The 21,870-nt window shown below is 38.5% G+C and overlaps 1 protein-coding gene across 2 annotated transcripts in view; it reads left to right on the top strand.

The window, feature by feature from the left end:
- HECW2 (HECT, C2 and WW domain containing E3 ubiquitin protein ligase 2) overlaps positions 1–21,870 on the top strand; it is a 402,132-nt gene that overhangs the window by 248,347 nt on the left and 131,915 nt on the right. For both annotated transcript variants that reach the window (XM_030804281.1, XM_030804280.1), the window contains exons 3-6: positions 2,930–3,037; positions 12,152–12,246; positions 16,993–17,068; positions 21,484–21,653. In XM_030804281.1, the coding sequence (XP_030660141.1) occupies positions 2,930–3,037; positions 12,152–12,246; positions 16,993–17,068; positions 21,484–21,653 (449 nt within the window). The remainder of the gene's footprint in view (positions 1–2,929; positions 3,038–12,151; positions 12,247–16,992; positions 17,069–21,483; positions 21,654–21,870) is intronic.

Here is a 21,870-nt window from a genome sequence, read left to right as displayed (position 1 = left end):
ATCCTCATCCCATTCCTACCCATCCATCCTCATCCCATTCCTACCCATCCATCCTCATCCCATTCCTACCCATCCATCCTCATCCCATTCCTACCCATCCATCCTCATCCCATTCCTACCCATCCATCCTCATCCCATTCCTACCCATCCATCCTCATCCCATTCCTACCCATCCATCCTCATCCCATTCCTACCCATCCATCCTCATCCCATTCCTACCCATCCATCCTCATCCCATTCCTACCCATCCATTCTCATCCCATTCCTACCCATCCATCCTCATCCCATTCCTACCCATCCATTCTCATCCCATTCCTACCCATCCATCCTCATCCCATTCTTACCCATCCATCCTCATCCCATTCCTACCCATCCATTCTCATTTTTGACCCTCATTGGTCCATGTTCCCAAAATTGTTATGTCAGAAATGCATTTGGATTAATTTATTGGCTTAATTGATTGCCTGGGGAGAAAAAGTTTAGTAATACCAAATATGCATACACTTTTACAGTGAGGTCACATTAACAGGTGCAACTTTTTTATAGTTGCTTTTTATCTTCTTGATTCTGGTACTTGCTGCTTAAGACCAGATTGGATACTGCTTCATCTTTTCTGAGGCCTCAAGAGGAAGGAAACCATTACAACAACGTTTTTAGGAAGTTTCCCATGTACATAACTACTTTTTAAAAAAGTTTTGTGAATAGGTAGACACCCTCTATCTCCTATGTGTGTGTTCTCTTTCTTTTGGAGTCCAGCCTTCCGTGCCTTCCAAGTGACCAGTAGCTAATAAGTAAATTTATTTGTGAAAATAGGAGAATTCTTCTCCCAGCATCCTAGCAGCTCTGCTAATTAAAGTATCTTTCAGAAGGTGAAGCAAATACCCTTGTTGTCTAACCTGGAGCAGTGATGCCAAATTGAGGATTCCAGGTCAAGTCAGAAATGATGAGTCTGAATCACTGAGTGGTTTTTAGGATGGGTATATGTTAAGAATTGTGTACAGCTGCAGGTAACAGAAACACAACCACAGTGGCTTAACCAAATAGAATTTTTTTTTTTTCCCCAGGTAGCAAGAAGCCTGAAGGCAGGTGGGTCAGGGCTCAATGGATCATCCTGATTGCTTCTTGCTTCTTGCTCTGCCGTCTTAGCAATGTGGCTTTACTCCAAAAAGAGGGGACAGGGAAGAGCAAAAGGATGTTGAGTTTGTCCTTTTCTTATTAGGAAAATTACAGTTTTCCATAAGGTTCCACCTAGTAGACTTCCACTTACATCTTACTGGGCAGAACCAGGCCACATATCACCATTAGCTGGATGGGATTTTGGAGAGGTATTTTTAACAGGGTATATTGTTGCCTTGAACAAAATTGGGGTTCAGTTGGCAAGGTAGAAGCTCAATGGTTATGCAGCAAGCAGGGAGCAGGGTCTGCCCTGAGGTGCCATGTGATACCTTTCAAATCCAGTGATTTTTAAGTGATTGCCTGAGTACCATCTAAGTATCAGCATCTTGGTTATATTTCTGTGATGAAATGGAGGTGTTTGCCCACATTGTTTGTCTAGGAGAGGATGTGATGCCGTGAATGGGTTATGTCTTTCCATTCTTATAAAGAACAGTGGCTGCTTCTTGGCCTTTCACAATAAAGAACCTTTGACTTATAATGTGCTCAATGTAAATACATGAAAGGACCATCCCTCCCAAAGTTCTTTGGCTTTTCAATATGATGAAACTAGTAGGGCAGCCACAGAAAAGACAGAAATCCCTCTGTTCCCTTGCATTGACCCATTTTCTGTTTCTTTCATGCTTAAAAGAGGAGAGGTTTTTCTCCTCAGGACTATTCCTTTGGGCTTGGGACCTTTTCTCCATCTTTCCATTTTTAGTGTAGCTCTTACTTCACCCCATCTGCTTTATTCCAACTCTCAGTTAAAGTAAAGTGCAACCTTAATCCTTCCTCCTTGGAAAGGGATTTGGGGAAACAAATGAGGCACATCTGGCATTAAGAGCCAGGATCACTATATACTTTTTAATGCGCCTATAAAACTCCAAATTGTCTCCTTTTCTTGTTTTCTAGTTTCATTTCCTATTCTGGGCCGCTAAGACAGAGCTTCAAACTAGTGTAATGTGAGCAAATTACAGAATATGAATCCCCAGTCCTCAGGGTGCTGGGGGCAGAGCCTGAGGAAGCCAGAGTGTCCCTGCCTGTCATATTAAATTGTAAGCATGGCCTCTGTTAAATCTAGTGTGCCATACAAATATTACCATTTTCTTTGTGCCATGAGGTCAGAAAGCTTGGAAAATGCTGCTTTCAGGCCTGTTTGGGGGATCACTGTTCTTTCTATTCTTCTTCAACACAAAAGCCTATAGAGACTCTTTTTTTTTTTTTCTTATCTTGTCTCAAGGTCTATGCCTTTGGCCTTTTGCAAAGGACTGTCCTGACAGATGTGATGAACTTGGTTTGTGTTCCCTAAACACTGTTCCTGGCAAAGCTGTGCTGTATCTTGACTCACTTTCGTAGCTTAATGTCCCTTTTATTCATCCCATCTTGAATTCTGTTATATTCTCCTAGATCTGCTCTTCCTTTCCTTTTTATAAAAGGGTTTTACAAATGGGAGCACACCCAACCCCTTTGTTATAAATCAGCTCATAGCTAAAGTTGTAGCAGTTGTACCCTTTGTTCTTTGCAGTTTTGTCTTTTGGCAACATTGACCACCTTGGCCAAGCCCAGAGATGCCATCTTCTTTCCACCCAGCCCCTTTTCTCCCACATAAATGCAAGCATAGAAACTCGGGTAATGCTCTGCTGGGAGGTAGTCATTAAAAATAATGTACATTATATTTTCTCATTTTTTTCCATTTATTTTATAACTTATGTTAATCTTCCTGCTAAGGAAAGACAGGTTATAAATAAGCTGAAAAGTGTTTCTTTGGTTTTTCCAGATGAGAATTCTCCAGCCAACTTCTGGGATTCTAAGAACAGGGGTGTGACTGGAACACAAAAAGGGCAAATTGTATGGAGAATTGAGCCTGGGCCCTATTTCATGGAACGTAAGTAACTGAGTGTGAAATATAAACTTATTATTGAACATTGCATAAGTATGCAGAATTCTATGGAGTCTTTTTGAATGTTATTTTGAAATTCTTTGGTTTGGATTTACATATTTATGCCATGATGGAAAATATATTGTTTTAGAAAATGCCCAGTGAAGAATGTTCACATATTTTGAAAAAACTGTATGTGTTTAAATATACAGTTAGCCATCCATATCCGTGGATTTCACACCTACAGATTCAACCAACTGTGGATCAAAAATATTCAGGAAAAAAAAAGTCATTGTGTCTATACTGAACAAGTACAGACATTTTTTCTTATTATTCCCTAAACAATATAGTATAACAATTATTTGCATAGCATTTATATTAGGTATTATAAGTTATCTAGAGATAATTTAAAGTATACGAGAGGATGTACACAGGTTATATGCATATACTCTGACACTTTATTTAAGGAACTTGAGCATCTATGAATTTTGGTATCCCATGAGGGTCTTAGAATGAATCCGCCATGGATATGAAGGGACAACTATATAATATGTGCATGTGTGTATATGTATATACACACACACACACAAACATACACATTTACATATATATGCAAATAAATATTACATGTACATACACATACATGTATATATACAAAAGTATAGTATATTTTATATTTTACATATTATGAATGTGTGGCATATAAATTATATATGGTTACTTTAATACTTTACACATTTTTATATACCCTTTATATCTATAATTTTTATTCATATGAATTTCAGAAAGAATAATTGGCAAGATTTCAGTTAACGTAATAACATGACTTGCTTTTGAAATATCTCATTATAATTTTTGCCAGCAGCAGAATAACTTCATGTTTGGACCCCAGTCTTTTCAAAGTGTTGATGAAATAGATGGGCTCACTGCCATTGAGGTCAGCTTACTAGAAAATCAGACATTGGCTGCAGATAACTCAACTATTACCTAATTAATTCAGTGTTATAGTCATTTATAAATTCAAATGCTCATATATAGTGCCTGGTTCACAAAATATCTTGTCCCTTTTTATGTTGGGTGATGGTGTTATTTATAGTTGCCACCAATATTATTGAAAAAATAGTAAATACTCGGTACATTTTTGTGGAATATATAGAAGAATGAAGGAATAAATGATTTACTAGTTGGTCCAGGTTAACTTCTACGTTTATAGAATTTATTTTGCTTTCTTTCTTTCTTTTTTTTTTTTTTTTTTTTGAAACGGAGTTTAGCTCTTGTTGCCCAGGCTGGAGTGCAATGGTGCGATCTCGGCTCATCACAACCTCCGCCTCCCGGGTTCAAGCAATTCTCCTCCCTCAGCCTCCAGAGTAGCTGGGATTACAGGCATGCACCACCACACCCAGCTAATTTTGTATTTTTGTAGAGACAGGGTTTCTCCATGTTGGTCAGGCTGGTCTCGAACTCCCGACCTCAGGTGATCCGCCCGCCTCAGCCTCCCAAACTGCTGGGATTACAGGCGTGAGCCACTGTGCCTGGCCATTTTTCTTTAATGTAGAAAAAAATGGGCTCTTTAAACTTTTTCTGAGTTGTTGAGCTCTGAGTGAGCCTTAAGATTAATATATGCAAAAGATTTAATATAAAAGAGAATGTGTGGGTACTAGTACTTAAAGATAGTACTTACTAAACGTGAACATTAAAGATTTGATTAAATGGAAACCTGCTGCAAGCATATCTTTATTGAAGCATATCAAACTTCTCTAATACACAGTTATCTTAAAAGATTAACGTCTGTTACTTTGAATTGCCATTAAAGGCATGAAATAATTTCTTTCACCATCCTTACTAGTAAATTAGCACTCTAGAACTTTTTCTAATCCTGCTTCTGCTCCATAAGGAATGTCTTCTTTTCATATTCCAATTTTCTGACTGGATTCCCTCTTAAGCCTTAAAAGAAATGTCGTTTTTAAGGGAAAATGCTCACAAAAAGCAGAGAGAAAGGAAGGTCAGAAAGGGGAAGTAGGTACATTCAGCAGAATCCTAACTAATAGCACAGCATATAGGAAACAGTTTGGAAGAAAACTTGCCAACATGTGAATGAGGATGATTTCTGGCAGGTGGAATTATGGATGATTTGTTTTTCTGACCTATGTCTATGTAACGTTCCAACATTGCCCCAGCTGGCACGACTCTCTAAGTAATGAAGAAATAAGTGATAAAAGAATGTGGGAAAATGGAATGGGAAATAGCTGGTTCTACTTTCAATGTGATTCCTCCTTTGAAAGGATCCTGGTGTTTAAAAGGCTGATCTAGCTGAGAAATATTGCCAACTGAACTTCAGGGGAAAAGGTAAAATCACTTCCTTTGGAGTGATTTTAGCAAAATCATTCCAAAATGCTGAAGGCTACTGGTAATTATTGCCTGTTGGAGTGTGCAGATTGATATTACAAGGCTCATGTGAAACCCCTGGGAAGAAGTCAGTACCACATGCTGCTATGGTTTGGAATATTATGTGAGAAAAAGCCCATTTACAGAGTATCCCGTTTGCTGTGATTGATTTTCTTTCTCCCTCCCAAAGTGTTAGAGATTGATAATGTCCTGGCTGATTAGGCTATAGTTGAATAGCTCTGTCTTGACTGATTTCTCTACATTTCACCCTAGTATTTAGTAGAAATGGGCTTGACATTGAAGCTAGGAGTTGCGAATGAAGAAAAGAGAAGGTTTTTTTTTTCTCCGTATTTTAGCATTTCCACCTTAATTCTTCTCACGTAAAATTGGGAGTATTGTGGAGCATAATTGTAAAACTGGAAATATTCATAATGCATTTTTTAAAGACTGAGAAATGTAGTGTAAGTTCAGGACAATGAATAGGAATTTCAGAAAGATTCTCCTTTGAATAAGTCTTTCTTCATTAATAGAATGAAGCACCCCCCCAAAAACACTGATCCCTACCCTTGCAATATAAAAGAAGTCGTAATTATATTTATAGTGCCTAGAAATAGTCTATGCCTTTGGGATGCCAATTTTTTTTTTTTTTTTTTTTGAGGCGGAGTCTTGCTGTGTCTCCCAGGCTGGACTGCAGTGGTGTGGTCTTGGCTCACTGCAACCTCCACCTCCTAGGTTCAAGCGATTCTCCTGCCTCAGCCTCCCAAGTAGCTGGGATTACAGGCATGCATCACCATGCCCGGGTAATTTTTGTATTTTTAGTATAGACAGGTTTTCACCATGTTGGCCAGGCTTGTTTCAAACTCCTGACCTCCAGTGATCCACCCGCCTCGGCCTCCCAAAGTGCTGAGATTACAGACATGAGCCACCGTGCCCAGCTGGATGTCATTTTTAAAACCCATTCTGGCTAGAGCATTCTTAAAGGGACTCACAATGGAATGTTGGTTGAATCTCTGGAGCTGATTGCATGGAACTTTTTTTAAAAATTGAGAAGAGATGAGATAGTTTCTAAAATATTTTCCACCTCCAATCCTGAAAACGCAAAGTATTTAAAAATGTTTGTTTTCATCTGCAGAAAGGAAATTTGTTTATCTTTAACTCATCAGAAGTCCAAACAAAGGTTTAAAAATCTCTGAAAATTGATCTATTAAAGTTCCAGGGAAAATCTGGATTTGAGCACTATGTGGGCTATTTGTGAATTTAAGATGGCTTTAGTTTGTCTGGATAAATCCCCAGAGGAGGCAGGTAGTCCAAATTTATTTCATTATAGGGCTTACCTGAATGGATTTGAAGGACAAAACCAAGTATAAATGTGGGTAGATGACCCTCAGAGCATTCAAGAGGAGGGTCAGCTTCATCTGCACTTACTTGTCATAAGACAGTCAAGTATTCAAGAGAGCTCAGGCTCACAGAACCTGAATGGGTCATCTGTGCAGTATGCATTTGTGAGTTTTAAAATTTAAGAGGTTTCAAAAGTTGTATTGGCAGGCCAGAAGATCTGTTTCATTCTATACAGTCTTTTATGGGTTATGGTCATTCATTTATTCATATTTGCTTTTTGTTCTTCCTTCCTTCCTTCTGTCCATCCGTCCATCTATCTCCTCATCTGTCCTGAAATATTCATTGAGTGCTACCTTTGTACTGGGTCTTATTCTAGGTACTCACTAAATCTTGTATCAATGAGTGAGCTTAGAGTACTAAACTTCATCCTACATTGCTATGTACTGAATTGATATGTGATCATTGAGGAATATGACAAAACACTGATATTTGTATAAATTACATAGCGATTTCACATACTTACCCATTCCAGCCCTGGGAAATGTATATAGGATTAGGAAACAGTATGCAATTGACAACTGTGAGTCAGAGTCTTTTCTCTGAGTGGTGCTCAGGTTGGTACCTTGCCAAAATAGATGTGTCATGGGTGCCTTTTTATTTGGTGTAGATGGGGTGGCCTCGGTCTCTTATTTTTACTATCAGAGCCTTTTCTGTAATTTTCACCATTCCTAAGTCCCCTCCCACCAACATCAGAAAGGTCTTTTTGCCCCTTGGATGGAGATTTAATGCTTTTCATCCCCCATCCTCACACTTTATATTTTAGGCCCAGTTAGTTCTCTAGTCCTATTAGGTTTCCGCCACATCTGCATGGATATTGTCCCTTTTGTTTTTCTGAGTTTTAGCAGAGGAAAGCCTGGCCATTTCAGGCTCCACTGGCCCTTGTTAAAGAGAAGACAACTTCCAGTGACATATAACTGACAAGTGAGCATGTCACTGGCATGTGGGTAAATTTCCTCAAAAGCATGAAGAGTAAAGCTGTGAATAAGAATCATAATATTAATAGTTTAATGAAAACACATAGGGCAATGGTGAAAGTCATGCTCTAGAATAAATTACGATTAGTTTGATTTTTTTAGATTATTCTACCATTTAAGTAAAATAGAAATGATTAAAGGAAGAAGGACATTTATATTCCATCCATCTTTATGCTTCAAAATATTCAACTTCTAGAAACTTGGGGAAAATCCAGACTCTCTAAATAGGAACAGGCTGTTAACTACTGCCTGAGTGAATCGTGTAGCTATTTAAGATGATGGATGAGATCCTAGTCTGAGGCAAAACCATTTCTTGCAGGGAGTGGCTTGTAGAACCTTTTTTCAGAGAGGGCTTGAAATACAATCTTATATAAATGCCTAGGGTTAATACAGCTGAGTTGAGATTGCTTTTCTAAAACATAATTTTGAATAGGTAATATATGAAAGAGTGTAATGTTTAAAAAGTATAAAAATCGAAAGTAAATATCTCTCCAGCTTCATGTCCAGTTGCCAGTTTTCCCACCCTGAAGGCAACCACTACAACCAGTGTCAAGTTATCTATCTGGAAATATTTTATTCATATACAAGCCCAGAAATGTATTCTTCTTTTAAACAGGTGGTAGAATGGTTGATTTAAAATGCAGTGTCAGAATTCCGCAGTTACAGAAACCCCTTTACTTGAGAACAGGTTTAAGTTCCTAAACACTGTTCAAAGCCCCTCTGCCTCCCCACCTTGCCCTGGAATATGCCCAAAGTGATGTCTCACAAATGACCACCCTCCAACCCATGGTAGAGGGGAGCAGGCATGCTGCTACCTTGAGGGACATCTTCATTTGTATTTATGAAAATTAGTAAGTCAAAAATTTGAAAATAAAGGGGCTTTTCTGTTTTAAGAACATTCAAATACACAGTACTAAATCTGTATTTTAGCAATGCTATAAGCAAACGTATCCTGAAGATTATCAAAAGGGGCCCTTATATTGCCGTGATCTAAGACTGGCTTCAGCTGTCCAGAAGGGACCTCAGAGAGGAGATGCCGCTCATCCTCTGCTCTCTTCCTCCTCAGGCTAGACCTGGCTCAGCCGGTATCAGGTCCTTACAGGTTCATACAGGATGCCTTTCCCTTTTCCTAGCTCACTGCCCTCTGAGGCAAAATGCTTTTGATTAGTGTATTCAAAATACTCTTTTTATAGCCCAAAAGAATGGATATATATATATAATAAAACATATATTTGGATATATATAACTATATGCAAATATTAAAATATATTTCTATACAAATATATATTATATATATATTTTATATTTTTTTTTCATAATTTGAGGCCAGCAGGGGGAGATGTTGCTTGCCACATCAGGCTGTGGGGAAAGCAGCTAGGATAGATGGACTCATTCATTGCTCTTTGGTCCATGTCCTCCATCTCTCCTGCTTATGAACAGGAGGGTTGGGCTCTGTTGATCACTGGGGTCCTCCCTAATCGGATGCTCAGTCATCGTGCCTGTGCTTACTTCCACCTGCCTTTGTATATATTTCTCAGAAATAGCTTTTTACAAAAAAAAAGAAAAAAAAAGCTCCTCTTGCAGTCAGAGGTTACACATTGTAGCTGCAACAGAAGCCTATGCCCCTGGGCACCAACTTCCCTTTTCCATCCTTCTGAGTATTCTTCCATTACCTCTTCCAATAACCAAAATATTCAAATATGTTAATCAAAATGCTGCTCTCCCCCTTTGTCAGAGGGGATGTTGCTTAGTTACACCATTTTTAAAAATCTTATATGACGTTCTAAAACATTAAATAACATTTAAAGATGAAAACTCCCACTCAGAGTGGAATATTCCGATATTTTGAGGGGCAGGAATCTTCACTGATGTCCTGCTGAAGGATCTAGCTAGTTTCCATCCCTATGCAAACCACTCCTCATTCTGTCCGGGACTGTTTTCCTCTCTAGTGACTAGCCTGTGTGTGTGGTTTTGTAATGGGTGATCTGTGGAAATCCCCTCAGCTTTTTGCTTCTGCGACACACAGCTCTGTAGCATTGGGAGAGGGGGGATTGGATCATGCCCACAAAATCTGCTTTTGTGCAATTCAAGATACATTGATCTTAGTTTCAGGGATTCTACTTTGTCATCTGGGTTGGAGATTTTTGTTATAGCAAGGAATAAAGTAACACCCAAAATGGGTCAGCTAGCAAAGTTGGCATGATTATCATCATTCTCCAAAAAAAAAAGCAGTCACCTTTTTTTTTATCTCATTGTCTGTTACCTAGTCAACTATTAAAACCTTAGGAAAAGCAGATGGCATCCTAACTTGAAACAGAGGGGAAGGTAGCTTATAAAAATGCACTTCTCTCTGTGGAAAAAATGGCCTGCTCACTCGCTAACCATTGATTTGATCTGTGAGGTGCTGCCTGTAGACAGAGCCACGGATGTTTGCTTCCCCAGCATGAAGAGTGTGATACCAATGAGCTCATATCCAAAGAATTCAATCCCCATACATGTTACCACACTTTATTCTGCTCTGACAGTCCTCGTGCACACTACTTAGCTTTGTTCTTGCAGACTGCATGCTATTGGTCTTGGAAAAAAGCAAGTGGGAGAGTAAAGTTTGCTGAGATCTGTCCAGCTATTACTAATTCAGAAATAACCAATAATCTGTGTTAGTGTTCAGGAAAGTCATTTTCAGAAGAGTTCTCAGGGAGGCAAAGTAATAGTAAAGCTAGAATTCCTGCGTAGTTCATCTCGCCGTTCCTCAAACCCAGCATGCTTCATCTGTGCCTCCCTGCTTTTGCCACTCCTTAACTCTCTCTAGCCCCATTTTGTTCATCCATTAGACCTGTTTTTTCCATGACACCTTTCTGACTCCACCATGTCCTGACTCTAATCTCCACACTCTCTATGCTGTTTAACCTGATGCTCTTCCTTTTTAGTGTGTGTCTTCTGTATTTTGCCATGCCTGTGATTGGCATCTCAGCAGCTACACTACAGAACACCCGCTAGACCAGGAACATTTCCTTGATTCCCTTGCACTGTCTGGCACATTGCTGCCTGGCCATGTGCTGTGGCAGGTACGTAGGAAAAATCTTCTGGCCAATGATGCTTATTAAATTATGAATTATTGGGTAGTGATTAACATAAATAATAGAAGGGCTCAATATTTTTACCCCATGACAACTTTTTTTTGAGATTTAGTATTTGGCCATTGGTAGGAAGAGTGTAATGATATGAGTTCCTGGAAGAGGATTTTTCTTCAGTTATTATATCTTTCTCTTAAAATAAGGAAACCAAAGACCCTGCAGGAGGCCATTTGGTGCAGTCGGGAAAGTCAGTGGAAGATGAACTTCCTTAGGGAAATACATTGAGCAGCCCCACTTTAATAGTCCTGGTGACTCATTTGAGAGCGGAACTCCCTCCTGTAGCCTAGGATTCTCCCTCCAGGGCCTGCCCATCAGCATCCTTGCATATTTAGAATGACACCTTGGGAGAAATGCATCTCACAGTGACACTTCAGTGACTCAGACGCTTTGTATACAGAGAAATTCCAGTGACTGTAGGTTTGTCTTTAACACAGTTTGGTTTCATGCTTTGGAATTGTAGTTACTTTCCAAAAACCATAATTGGCATTTGTCTTACTTTCTATCAAAGTGGAATTATCAGAAAAAAATGTATGAAATGTGTGGATTGCCACAAGCTGTGAGATATGGACATCAGTTGTTCATAGATTTGATCCCTGTCTACTGGGTGTATTTAAATGACTTGGAAAATTAAAATAATATAAATGTCCAGACCCTGTCACTAGAGAATCTACTACAGTATAATTCCATGTTTTATTAGACTGCTTTTCCTCTATTTCCATTGAGAGCTACAGTCAATGTAGATAGAGGTTATGAGTGAAGGCTTTGGAATCAGACAGCTTGGGTTTGAGTCCTGACTCTGCCATTTCTTATCTGTCTGACCTACAGCAAACCTCAACATCTCATCTGTAATATGGGGACAGGAATTTCTGCCTCCCAAGGTTCTGTGAGGGTTCACTAACAACATGAACATGAGACATAACACTGTGGCACATTAAGGAGCACCTCAATAAATGCCAGCTAGTCCCATTCTTATCGCTACACTATTTCTATTTTGGCATGTTGTTTTGGTGCGTCATTTTTCTGATATGTTTGAGAGGTAACAAAGTTTTGGAGAAGCATATAAAATCAAACAGAAATTGATGTAATCTGTTGCCTCTGAGTGGAAAAAAAGAGGTCATTTAGAGTCATGAGTAGGATTCCCTGAAAGGTGGTATGGTGGATTTCCACAGCTGATTCCTACATGACTTGTTTCACTGTTTAAATTACTGTTTTCTCCAATTGCTTTGCAGCGGAGATAAAAATCTGTTTTAAATATTACCACGGTATTAGTGGAGCCCTGCGAGCCACAACCCCCTGCATCACCGTGAAGAACCCAGCTGTGATGGTGAGTGCCCCTCGCTGCCAGCTTCCTTGTGAGATCCATGCTGGGACTTGATTTCTATTTTTGCCTGTGCGGCCCTGACAGGGTTATGAGGAACAATGAAAAAGGAAACACATAACAGTGTGGGCGCTGTTATAGGAAAGGAAATAGCTTACAAGGTTGGCACACCTGAATCCCTAATTCAAATCAGTGGAAACATAGGATTTGATTTGTAACAGCCGTTTGTAGAGTCGACTCTCCAGGGAACCCATTCATGAAGCAAAGTAGCAAGTGCCCCATTTTGGAAGGTTTAAACTTAGTCTGGGTGACCAGTTGGTAGGAAAGAGTGGCATTCATCTTATGTGAATTTTAACCATTTAAATTATGGGTGATTTACCTGCCAGTCAACTCAAGGAGCTGTTGCTCGGAAGGGACTCTAAGTTGGGAGTCACAAATGCACTGTTTTCCTTAAGGTCTTAGTGCTGGTTCCTTCTCAGTGCTGAATTCGGATCTAGTGTCTAGAGATTCTGCTCATATTTTGGGTAAAATGTGGCCACTCAGTGGAAGTCAACTTCTTTAACTTCAGAAGTCAGGCCTTCAGTTGAAGAAACAGATATCTAATTTATTTTGTAGGAAACTTGTCGTGTTGGACTTTTGAAAGAAAGCCTGCCCATTTCCAACATGGCAATTTTGTGATTTTTTAAATTTTATTTTAGAATCTAACAGTCTCACAATACACAGCTCCACTGTATATGGGTGATTGGACTCAGATGGTTTGGGGAGATTCTTAGAGTCCAAGATATGGAAATTACTTCAGTTTTAATTAGTCATTACTAAAAATGAGGTCATGAAAGCATAGAAAAGATACTGACTCCCATGACATAGAATCTTTACAACATTGTATGTGTGGGTGTGTGTGTATACACACATTTATAGATGCTTGCATTTTTGGAAATAGGCAAGTAGTCAGGTTGAAATTCAGAAAGCAGTCTTTGCAAATGGCACTTTGAAATTGTTCAGGCATACCCTATGCTGTCTCTGATAGTGCTTGTACCTCTGTATCAGGCAGTCTTTCCCTCTCATCTATTCATTTAAACAAATATTCATTAAATGTCTGCTAAGTACTAAGCATTGTGCCACCACTACAGATGAAATGATGACGAAAAACGCCGTCATTGATCTCGTAGGTCTGGTGCAGGAGAAAGACATCAATCAAATATTACATTTATTTGAGTGATAATTGTATGAGAGGGAGCAAAATGGGGCAAGAGAGCATGTTCTATGTAGTAGGATTTGTCCTGATCAGGAAATTCCTGGAAGGCTTACCTGAAGATGTGTCCGAGAGACAAGCTGAAGAATGAATAGAAGTTTTATAGGTGAAGAGGGAGGGAAGAGCATTGCAGGCAGAGGGAATAGTGTGTGCAAAATGCTCAACATCTAAGTACTCTGCTCACATTAGAATTATATTTGAGTTTCCATTGTAGTAAACATAGTATAGAATATAAAAGAGAAGCCTACATTTACTATATAAGACTTTGAAGGTCACAAAGAGAATAGCAATTGTTGATTACAAAGTCTGCCATGTCACATAGTAAGCACTGGAACAGACTTTAGTTAATATTCTAAAAAAGAAAAGTTACAAAACTGGAAGAGTGGGGCTGTTTTTAATAAAATCTTTAAAAAAATCATTGTGTCTGAAATTAGACAACAGCTTCCAAACATGATTAAGCATTTTTCTGGATTTAGATTTTTTTAGACTTGAGCAATTTCAGTATTTAGATATCATTGAAGGCAGTGGGAGTTTATGGTTTGTTGAACACTGATCTTATTCCATTGATTTTTGCATTGAGATTGCTCTGTCAAAGCCTGTGGATAGTTTGGAGATAATTAATTTGCTTCAAACAGGTTTCAGAGCATCTTAAAAACTTCACAGATACAGCACTGGCAATCAGTATAGTGTATTTTGGTTCAGAGACTGAATAATGCAGTGGGTGATTAATCGATTTCTGACCAAGCTTGAGACACTTTGGTCTATGTCCAAAATTGAAAGGCTGTGCCTCATGGGCACCTCATTTTAGGGGTCAGGACTATGTTTCTATAATAGCATGATGGTCACCTAAGTATATGACATGTGTTTAGTTATGTGACTGATTAACATCCTTGATACTTACAAATCCCACTTAGTACAATTATACCATGGCCAGATACAAAGAATAGACCTGGGAGAAGTAATTGAGAAACTCCACAGGGAAGGAAATGAGCTGTCATGCTAATCATGTGATCTCTTTTCTCACATATCCTATTGCAATGAATTGAAGATAAAAAGAAGGGACCTCTCTGTCATTTGTATTTTGTTGTCATTGTCATTCATCAGCATACACAGTGATATGTGTCTCAGATACTTGGAACAGGAAATCTTTCGCCTTCAGGGACAAATTAAGGCTGCCATTACTCACTACCATGTATTGTTTCAGCACTTGGTTGACGTTCTTATTTCTGGGTTTTCCTGGAATGAATCTATGGAGTGAGTTTATTTTAAAGCTAGTCTCTAAACATTGAGTGCAGATGTGTTTATTATCCCTAATGTCCCTGTATCTAATGGTAATGCCTGGTTTTTCCTGGCTTTATTGTAATGAATGATAAAAATTGAATTATTTGGATATGATTTCAGATGAGCATTTTGCCAGAGTTGTTGTTCAGGACACTTTTTCTGTGAAATCTTTGAGAATTGTTTCAGGAAGCCTTTTGCTAGAGGGTGAATTACATTTGAAAAATGAGAATTAGAGGACATTTTCTTTCGTTTCTCATAATTTCTTATAATTTTCAAATAGGTTTTAAATGAAGACAGGTTATGAATTGTTTCAGCCTCATTAAACTCATTTAGCACAAGTATCCATAGCCGACAGAGATGTGTTTTGAGGGGTGGCACATCTTACTGGGGCGTGTGGCCCATTTGCAGAGAGGCTGTGGTTTCTAGGATATCTTCCTGTGCCCAGGCACAGAAGGAGTGGCAGGTTGCCGAGGGTGTGTCTCAATCATAGTCCAGCGTAGTGTGTGGTGAAAGCAGGATGAGATGGCCACAGCAGTTAGTTCTCTGGCCAGTGTACTGCTGCCTCTGCCCTAGTTAATCTGGAAATGCTGAGTCAGAGGAGTACAATACAATATAATAAACCACACGTGTTTGTTGAGAGCCAACTCTATTACTGAGGAATTGGATCTATAGATGGAAGAAAATACAGATACCGGGATGGACCCTGGTGTGTTGCAGAAGACATGTGAAGCAATCAGGATGCAGTTAAGTGGCATGCAAAATAGTTTGACTAAGGTACAGGAGTTACAGTGGAGGCAGTAGAAATTTACACTTTCAAAATTTGAATGGAATTTCTCAACTTTGCTTGGATTGGTGATGGCTTTTATCTCCTGGGGATGTGTGATTTTTATAGGAGTGTGGAGAGTGCAGCAAAGATAAAGGGGAGAAAGAGTTTAAAAAAAAAATCAGACCTGGACAGTAGTTAAGTAGTAAAAGCGAATTCAAATCAGAAACTATTGCATTAGGGGAAAAGAGAACTCAATATAGAATTGGCTCAATTCCAGATATAACAAGGGAAAGTGGGGGTTAGTAGCCAAGAAGCAGGGTTGGAGTGGAGGGATTGACAGATGGAAATTTACGAAGAGCTTAGGGGGATTCTTGTTAAACTGACCTAACAGAATTCTTGCTGATGGCGGGCCAGAGTGATCAGATATGACATGGAGGATGGTGGGAGTTGAGGAGTTTGATCTGATATCAAGGGTGATCACATATTGAGGTTGGGGATTGACTCTAAACTGACTTACCAGGGATTTTGCTAAAACTAAACTCTATAAGGATGGAGATAAAAGCCCGAGGACTGCCTAGTTGAGCAGAGGGCTCCAAAGAGCCTGAGTAAAGTTTGCTTAAGGAAAGAATCTTTGTCAGAAGAATTTAATCTAAACTTCAGAATTAAAACGTGGTTCTATTTCCCACATTTGGGTATATTCTGCCTTCAATTCTGTCTCTTACAGTATTGTTGACTTCTTTTGCAGAGTAATATGAAGGTTTTTCTTCCTAATGTACCACAAATTGTGCATTAATTGTACATAATTTGAGAGAAAGGTCTAAATTTGCTAGGTGGTTTATAAATTACTGGCTTCTTATGAGGTATAATTTACTCAAAAGCTTTCAGGAAAAAGTTATCAGTATAATAGCACTGCAAATTCTTATTATTGCTAATTATAATAGCATGTGCCATGTACCCGCAGCACAATAGAACACAAGCCTACAAGGGAGATAGGACTCCATGTGGATTTTCAGAAATACTTAATGAGAGAGGATAATTCTGTATATATGGATAGGTCTGATATAAATAAATTGTTTCATTTATTCTAGGTTTTCCTAACAAATATGAAGGAACTTGATATTTGGTTTTTAACTAAAGAGAATGTTTAATATAGTAATAGTAATATATTTACTACAAATCAACTATATTCTTATCAAAGGGAAAAAAGACATAAATTAGTTTGATTAATAGTTGTTGGGAATTTTGAAGCTTATATATTTTTTATTTGTGGTAAAGATTAAATTTTAGTCTTTCCTCCAAGAATCAGCATTTGTGTCTCTGTTCCAAGATTGGGAAATGAAAGGACACATGATGATGCAAAAATCATTGCATTTGGGAACATACATGGTTTCCTAGACAGATCCAGTGGCATCATACGCCTCTGAAACTTCAGACGCATGTTTTTTCTTTTCAGATGGGGGCAGAAGGCATGGAGGGAGGTGCTTCAGGAAACCTGCATTCTCGCAAACTCATTAGCTTTACATTATCAGGTAAGAATGTCTTTAAACGTGGCATCCAGTTTGAAAGTGTACAGTTTCGAAGGTATGAATAGTCACTTCTTTCTATAGACTTTCGTATATGATATGATGATATATGAACTGGTTTTGGGGGGTCATACTTCTGAAAATTCAAGTATATCTCTTACCATGATAAATTAATCATTAATATAAATTCAGAAATTATTTCTTCTACCAAGTTTTCTGGCGATAGACAGTCTATATAACTATGTGTCGTTACTTTAAGAAAAACTGTAACGTAAGATGTGCTAACCTCACTGCGGAGCTTTGATTATTGAAAATAATTTATTCTTACTTCAGCTAGAGAAAGGAAAAATTTGAAGACTGGAAACCAAAAGCCAATATACTTCTTTATCTATGGAGGAATACACATAAAAATTGGAAAGTGAATAAGCCTATTATTTTTGGCGTGTTTTCTGACTAGTAAAATGTTCAAATTGCTTGTATGTTTACCATACAAGTAAAGCACTGCTTTTCAAGTTATGAGACAGGACTCATTTCCAGTTTGTAAGTTTGAGTTAGTTAAAATCAGTAATTAAAAAAAAAAGAATAATGTCAGAGTTTACCACTAAAGGGAATTTTTTGGGGTAAAGCGTCAATTTATACAAACTGAAAATTTTCGTATACAATAATATACATCCCTATATTTGTGTGTACTAGGTTGCAATGTAAAATGTATTTCATACATAGGACACTGTTGGAAAATGTTTGAAGGGTACTGATTTTAGAAAATAAAGTGGTAGTCATAAAGTCAAGAATAAGAAGATCCATATTTGAAGTAGACTTTTAAAACAGATAACTGTGCTACAATACATAGAAAATAAAGTCTAATGGATCTCCTTCACTGGAATATGTTTTGTTTTCATTTTTCTGTAGTTGTAGTACTTCCAAAATTTAAATTAGATCCACTTTTCTTGATTGCAAAAAACAAACAAACAAACACCATGTTGTGAGAGTGAGCGTTAAAATACCTGATCCTGAAACAAGACGCTTCCACAATGAATAATTACCACGTATGACTAAAGTGTACACATCAGTTCATTGCTGGCCCATGGCCTTCTGAGTATCGGTGTTTGGTTTTGCATGTTTCTCCTTTCCCCATGTGAGCTTGCTTTTTTGCTTTGCTTCTCTGGTGAATCTCAGCAGCTGTAAACTAGTGACTTATGGCTCAAATTTGGACAATAAATATGTTTTGTTAGGAACCATCAGGGTTTAAAATATATCTAGGTTTATAGAAGGGCACTAAAAATAACCACTGCCTGTGGTACTATCTCCCTACCCCTCTTATCTGCCTGTTTCCTAAAAACATTTTGGCTGGACACCTGTGCTTTAAACCTTCACAGTACTGAGGGTCTGAAGCTACTGAAATCCCTAGTGACAGGCAGGAAACAATTTGTCGACCCCAATAGCTCGGAAAATTTAGAGTATGACCACACCATGGGTTTCTTGTTTTTGTTTTTTTAATTGACAGGTAAAAAATGTTTTTTTGTGGTATACAGCATGATATTTTGATATAAACCATGGTTTCTTAGTTTAAAATTATTACCCTATGCTTTTAGGTGATCCATATCATTCTAAGCATGATACACACTTACTGATTTTGGCTCTAGATGGGATGTTATTAACTGACTATGTGAGAATGACCATCTGCAAGTTAAAAATCCTAGGGCATTTTCCTAAAAAGTAGGAAGTAAGCTTTGAGGCACAGCCAAATGCTTCTTCCTTACACATTTCTTCCAACATCGCACCTCTGTTCACATGGAGGCTGGCTACCTAACATCTGTTTTGTTTCTTACCATATAGCCAGACATTTGCAGACAGTGTACAGAAATGACTAGGAGCTGAAACCAATTCTATAATGTTAATTCTAAAAAATTAATCTGGTTGTAGCATACTGATAGTGGATGATAATATTTATCTGAGAGCATTTAAGCACTGTAGAATGGCTGCCTACAAATATTCCACTCTTGATTATCTGTGGATAGGTAGGGGCACAAACACTTGAATTTTATGGCTAAAATTAAAAATGTATTTTCATTAATATTTTAAACGTGCTGCAAATAAAGCTTTACTTAGGACATTTAACACGTCAAACCTTTGTGACTTTGAGTCCTTCTTTGGCCTATTATATGGGGTGGATATTTGTGAGCAATAGCATATGTAAAAGACAAAAAAGAAAAGATCAGAAATGAGATGGATTAAGGGAACTGAATAATCAGATTAAAAATAATTGGTGGTTTATTGTATTTATTAAGGAAGATTTATTTGTACAGTGTCCCATTGTGGAAAACTTTTGTATCAGGCTTATCTAACAGTGATATTATTTATCACAGTGACTTAATTGTCTGATGGAATGCTTTTTGTTCAAAGGAATATTTTTTATGAGTGATTTAGCTCTGTCAGACCTTGTGACATTCATTTCTATATTACTCTTCATTTACTACAAAGAAATCCCTTTTTTGGGCATAGATTTAATATATAAAGAATATCATTCTTCTGTCTGGGTTCAAGGGCAACATAAGAAAAGCAAGAAAATGAATGTGGCAATTGCCTTTTCTTCTCAAACCTGTTCCTTGCTGAAGAAAACCAAGTGAAAGTAGCATCATTAAACTGACAGTAAGATGCAAATTCTGCATTTAATAATGAGTACATAGTTTATGAAGTGTCAGGAATGGGGACTGCAAGGCTAATGAGATTATGGCAGCCTCTCTGAAGTGCCTATCTAGTTCTTTACCCATCTTTTCCTTCTCCTACTGATTTTCAGATCAAAGATCTTGCTATATATTTCATGCAGTGTTCTCAATGCGCAGTGGCTCATGCCTGTAATCCCAGCACTTTGGGAGGCCGAGGTGGGCAGGTCATGAGGTCAGGAGATCAAGACCATCCTGGTCAACATGGTGAAACCCCATCTCTACTAAAAATACAAAAATTCGCTGGGTGTGGTGGTACGTGCCTGTAATCCCAGCTACTCAGGAGGCTGAGGTATGAGAATCGCCTGAACCCAGGAGGCAGAGGTTGCAGTGAGCCAAGATCACACCACTGCACTCCAGCCTGGCGACACAGCGAGACTCCATCCAAAAAAAAAAAAAAAAAATTGCTCTTAGTTTAATTTTTAAATATTTGCAGATATATCAAACTTTCCCCCTCCACTGCCAGGTATGTGTCATTAGACATTTCTGGAGTGTTTTCAGCACATGTACCTCGGCCATGAGTTCTTGTGGGCCACTGGTGAGCCACCTCCTGGGAGCACTCCTTCGAGAATACGTTTCTATGGGCAATTTCAGGCCAATTCTATTTTTTTAAGAAAGACCTTGTATTTCAGGAATGGGCTTGTGTGGGATGACCCTGGTGACCTCCTATAATTTAGGGTCACTATCCAGGGTCTGGTTGCCAGCTGATCTGGGTAATCCAAAGGTCCTTGGAGGTTCGAGGCCATATGCAGAATTTCTCTCTGAACCACAGTGTTCAGAACCTCCCTAGATTAATCTTTCAGCATTTTCTAAGATGACTTAGCTCCCAGGCCTATCTTATTCAAGCTGATATTCTCAGAAATGTTGAAGACTCCGTGGAGCCAGCTTTATTTCCTGACATGTTTGTGTCTCTTAGCCTGATCATGGAAAAACATACAGTCTCCTCACTAAATGGACTTTGGCTAGGACTTTTAGCAGCATATAGTGTGAAACAGCAATTTGTGAATCTAAGGAGTGTTATAGGACATTCTTCAAATTTTTAAGTTACTTTACTGGCTATTTAAAATAGAAGGTAGCACTTACATTTCAGAAAACATTTCCCCTAACATTCATCACATTTATGGAATACGTATGACATTTTAAATGTGGTACAAATGGATATATGCTCTGATGTTTCATCTCCAATTAAACTTAGTTCTATGTATATGTAGAAGATTCATTTTTCTCTCATGAAGGAACATGTATTTCAGTGAACTGCTTACTAAGTGTTTCTCTCAAGACATTGCCTGAAATTCTGGTTGCCGAATTACATTGCCCTAGGAAAAAGGTGGTGAAGATGCACATGTTGGAATCAAGAGTTCCCAGGAAAAGTCAGTTTAGGGATATGAGGTGGTGCTAAAGGTTTGGCTTCACTTTTGCCGCCTGTTAGGTGACCCCTCTGCTGAAATTACTACCATAACTCATTTGTCTTCACTTATCTAAGCAATCATAGTGTGAATAACTGCTATTGTGTTACAGAGTCGTTTCTGTTTAGAGCTTCCTGTGTGTTTAAGAATAATTGTCTTTGAGCTGCTTGTTCTAATCAGGACATATGGTTCCTTCCTTCTTCTGTCCCTTGTTCTCTCCCTTCCTCCTTTCTTTCCTCCCTCCCTCCTGCTTTCTCTTTGTCCCTCCCTCCTTCTCCCTCTTTCTTTAAAGATCTTAGGGCAGTTGGGCTAAAGAAAGGGATGTTCTTCAATCCTGACCCTTATCTTAAGATGTCAATTCAGCCAGGAAAGAAGAGCAGTTTCCCCACCTGTGCCCACCATGGTCAGGAGAGACGGTCTACTATCATCAGTAATACCACCAATCCAATTTGGCACCGAGAGGTAAGATGATCCTCAGGGGTCTCCTACTTGACGGTGAGGAAGTCAGCCCAGTCTCTGTCTTCCCTCGGGACATTTGCATCCTCAGGTTGTTTATGAAGTGTCTAGGGGTTCTGTCGGGAAAGGGGTACAATGAGAATGAGCTATTCCCATCTCTCTAGAGCCAGGTCTAGGGTAAGACAAATGAAGCTGTCACTTCAGGGGAACAATTTAAGGAGCC

The sequence above is a fragment of the Nomascus leucogenys genome, chromosome 22a (assembly GCF_006542625.1).
Source record: "Nomascus leucogenys isolate Asia chromosome 22a, Asia_NLE_v1, whole genome shotgun sequence".
Classification (NCBI taxonomy): domain Eukaryota; kingdom Metazoa; phylum Chordata; class Mammalia; order Primates; family Hylobatidae; genus Nomascus; species Nomascus leucogenys.
Note: the sequence above shows the minus strand (reverse complement) of the source record. Positions and strands in the feature narration are given on the sequence as shown.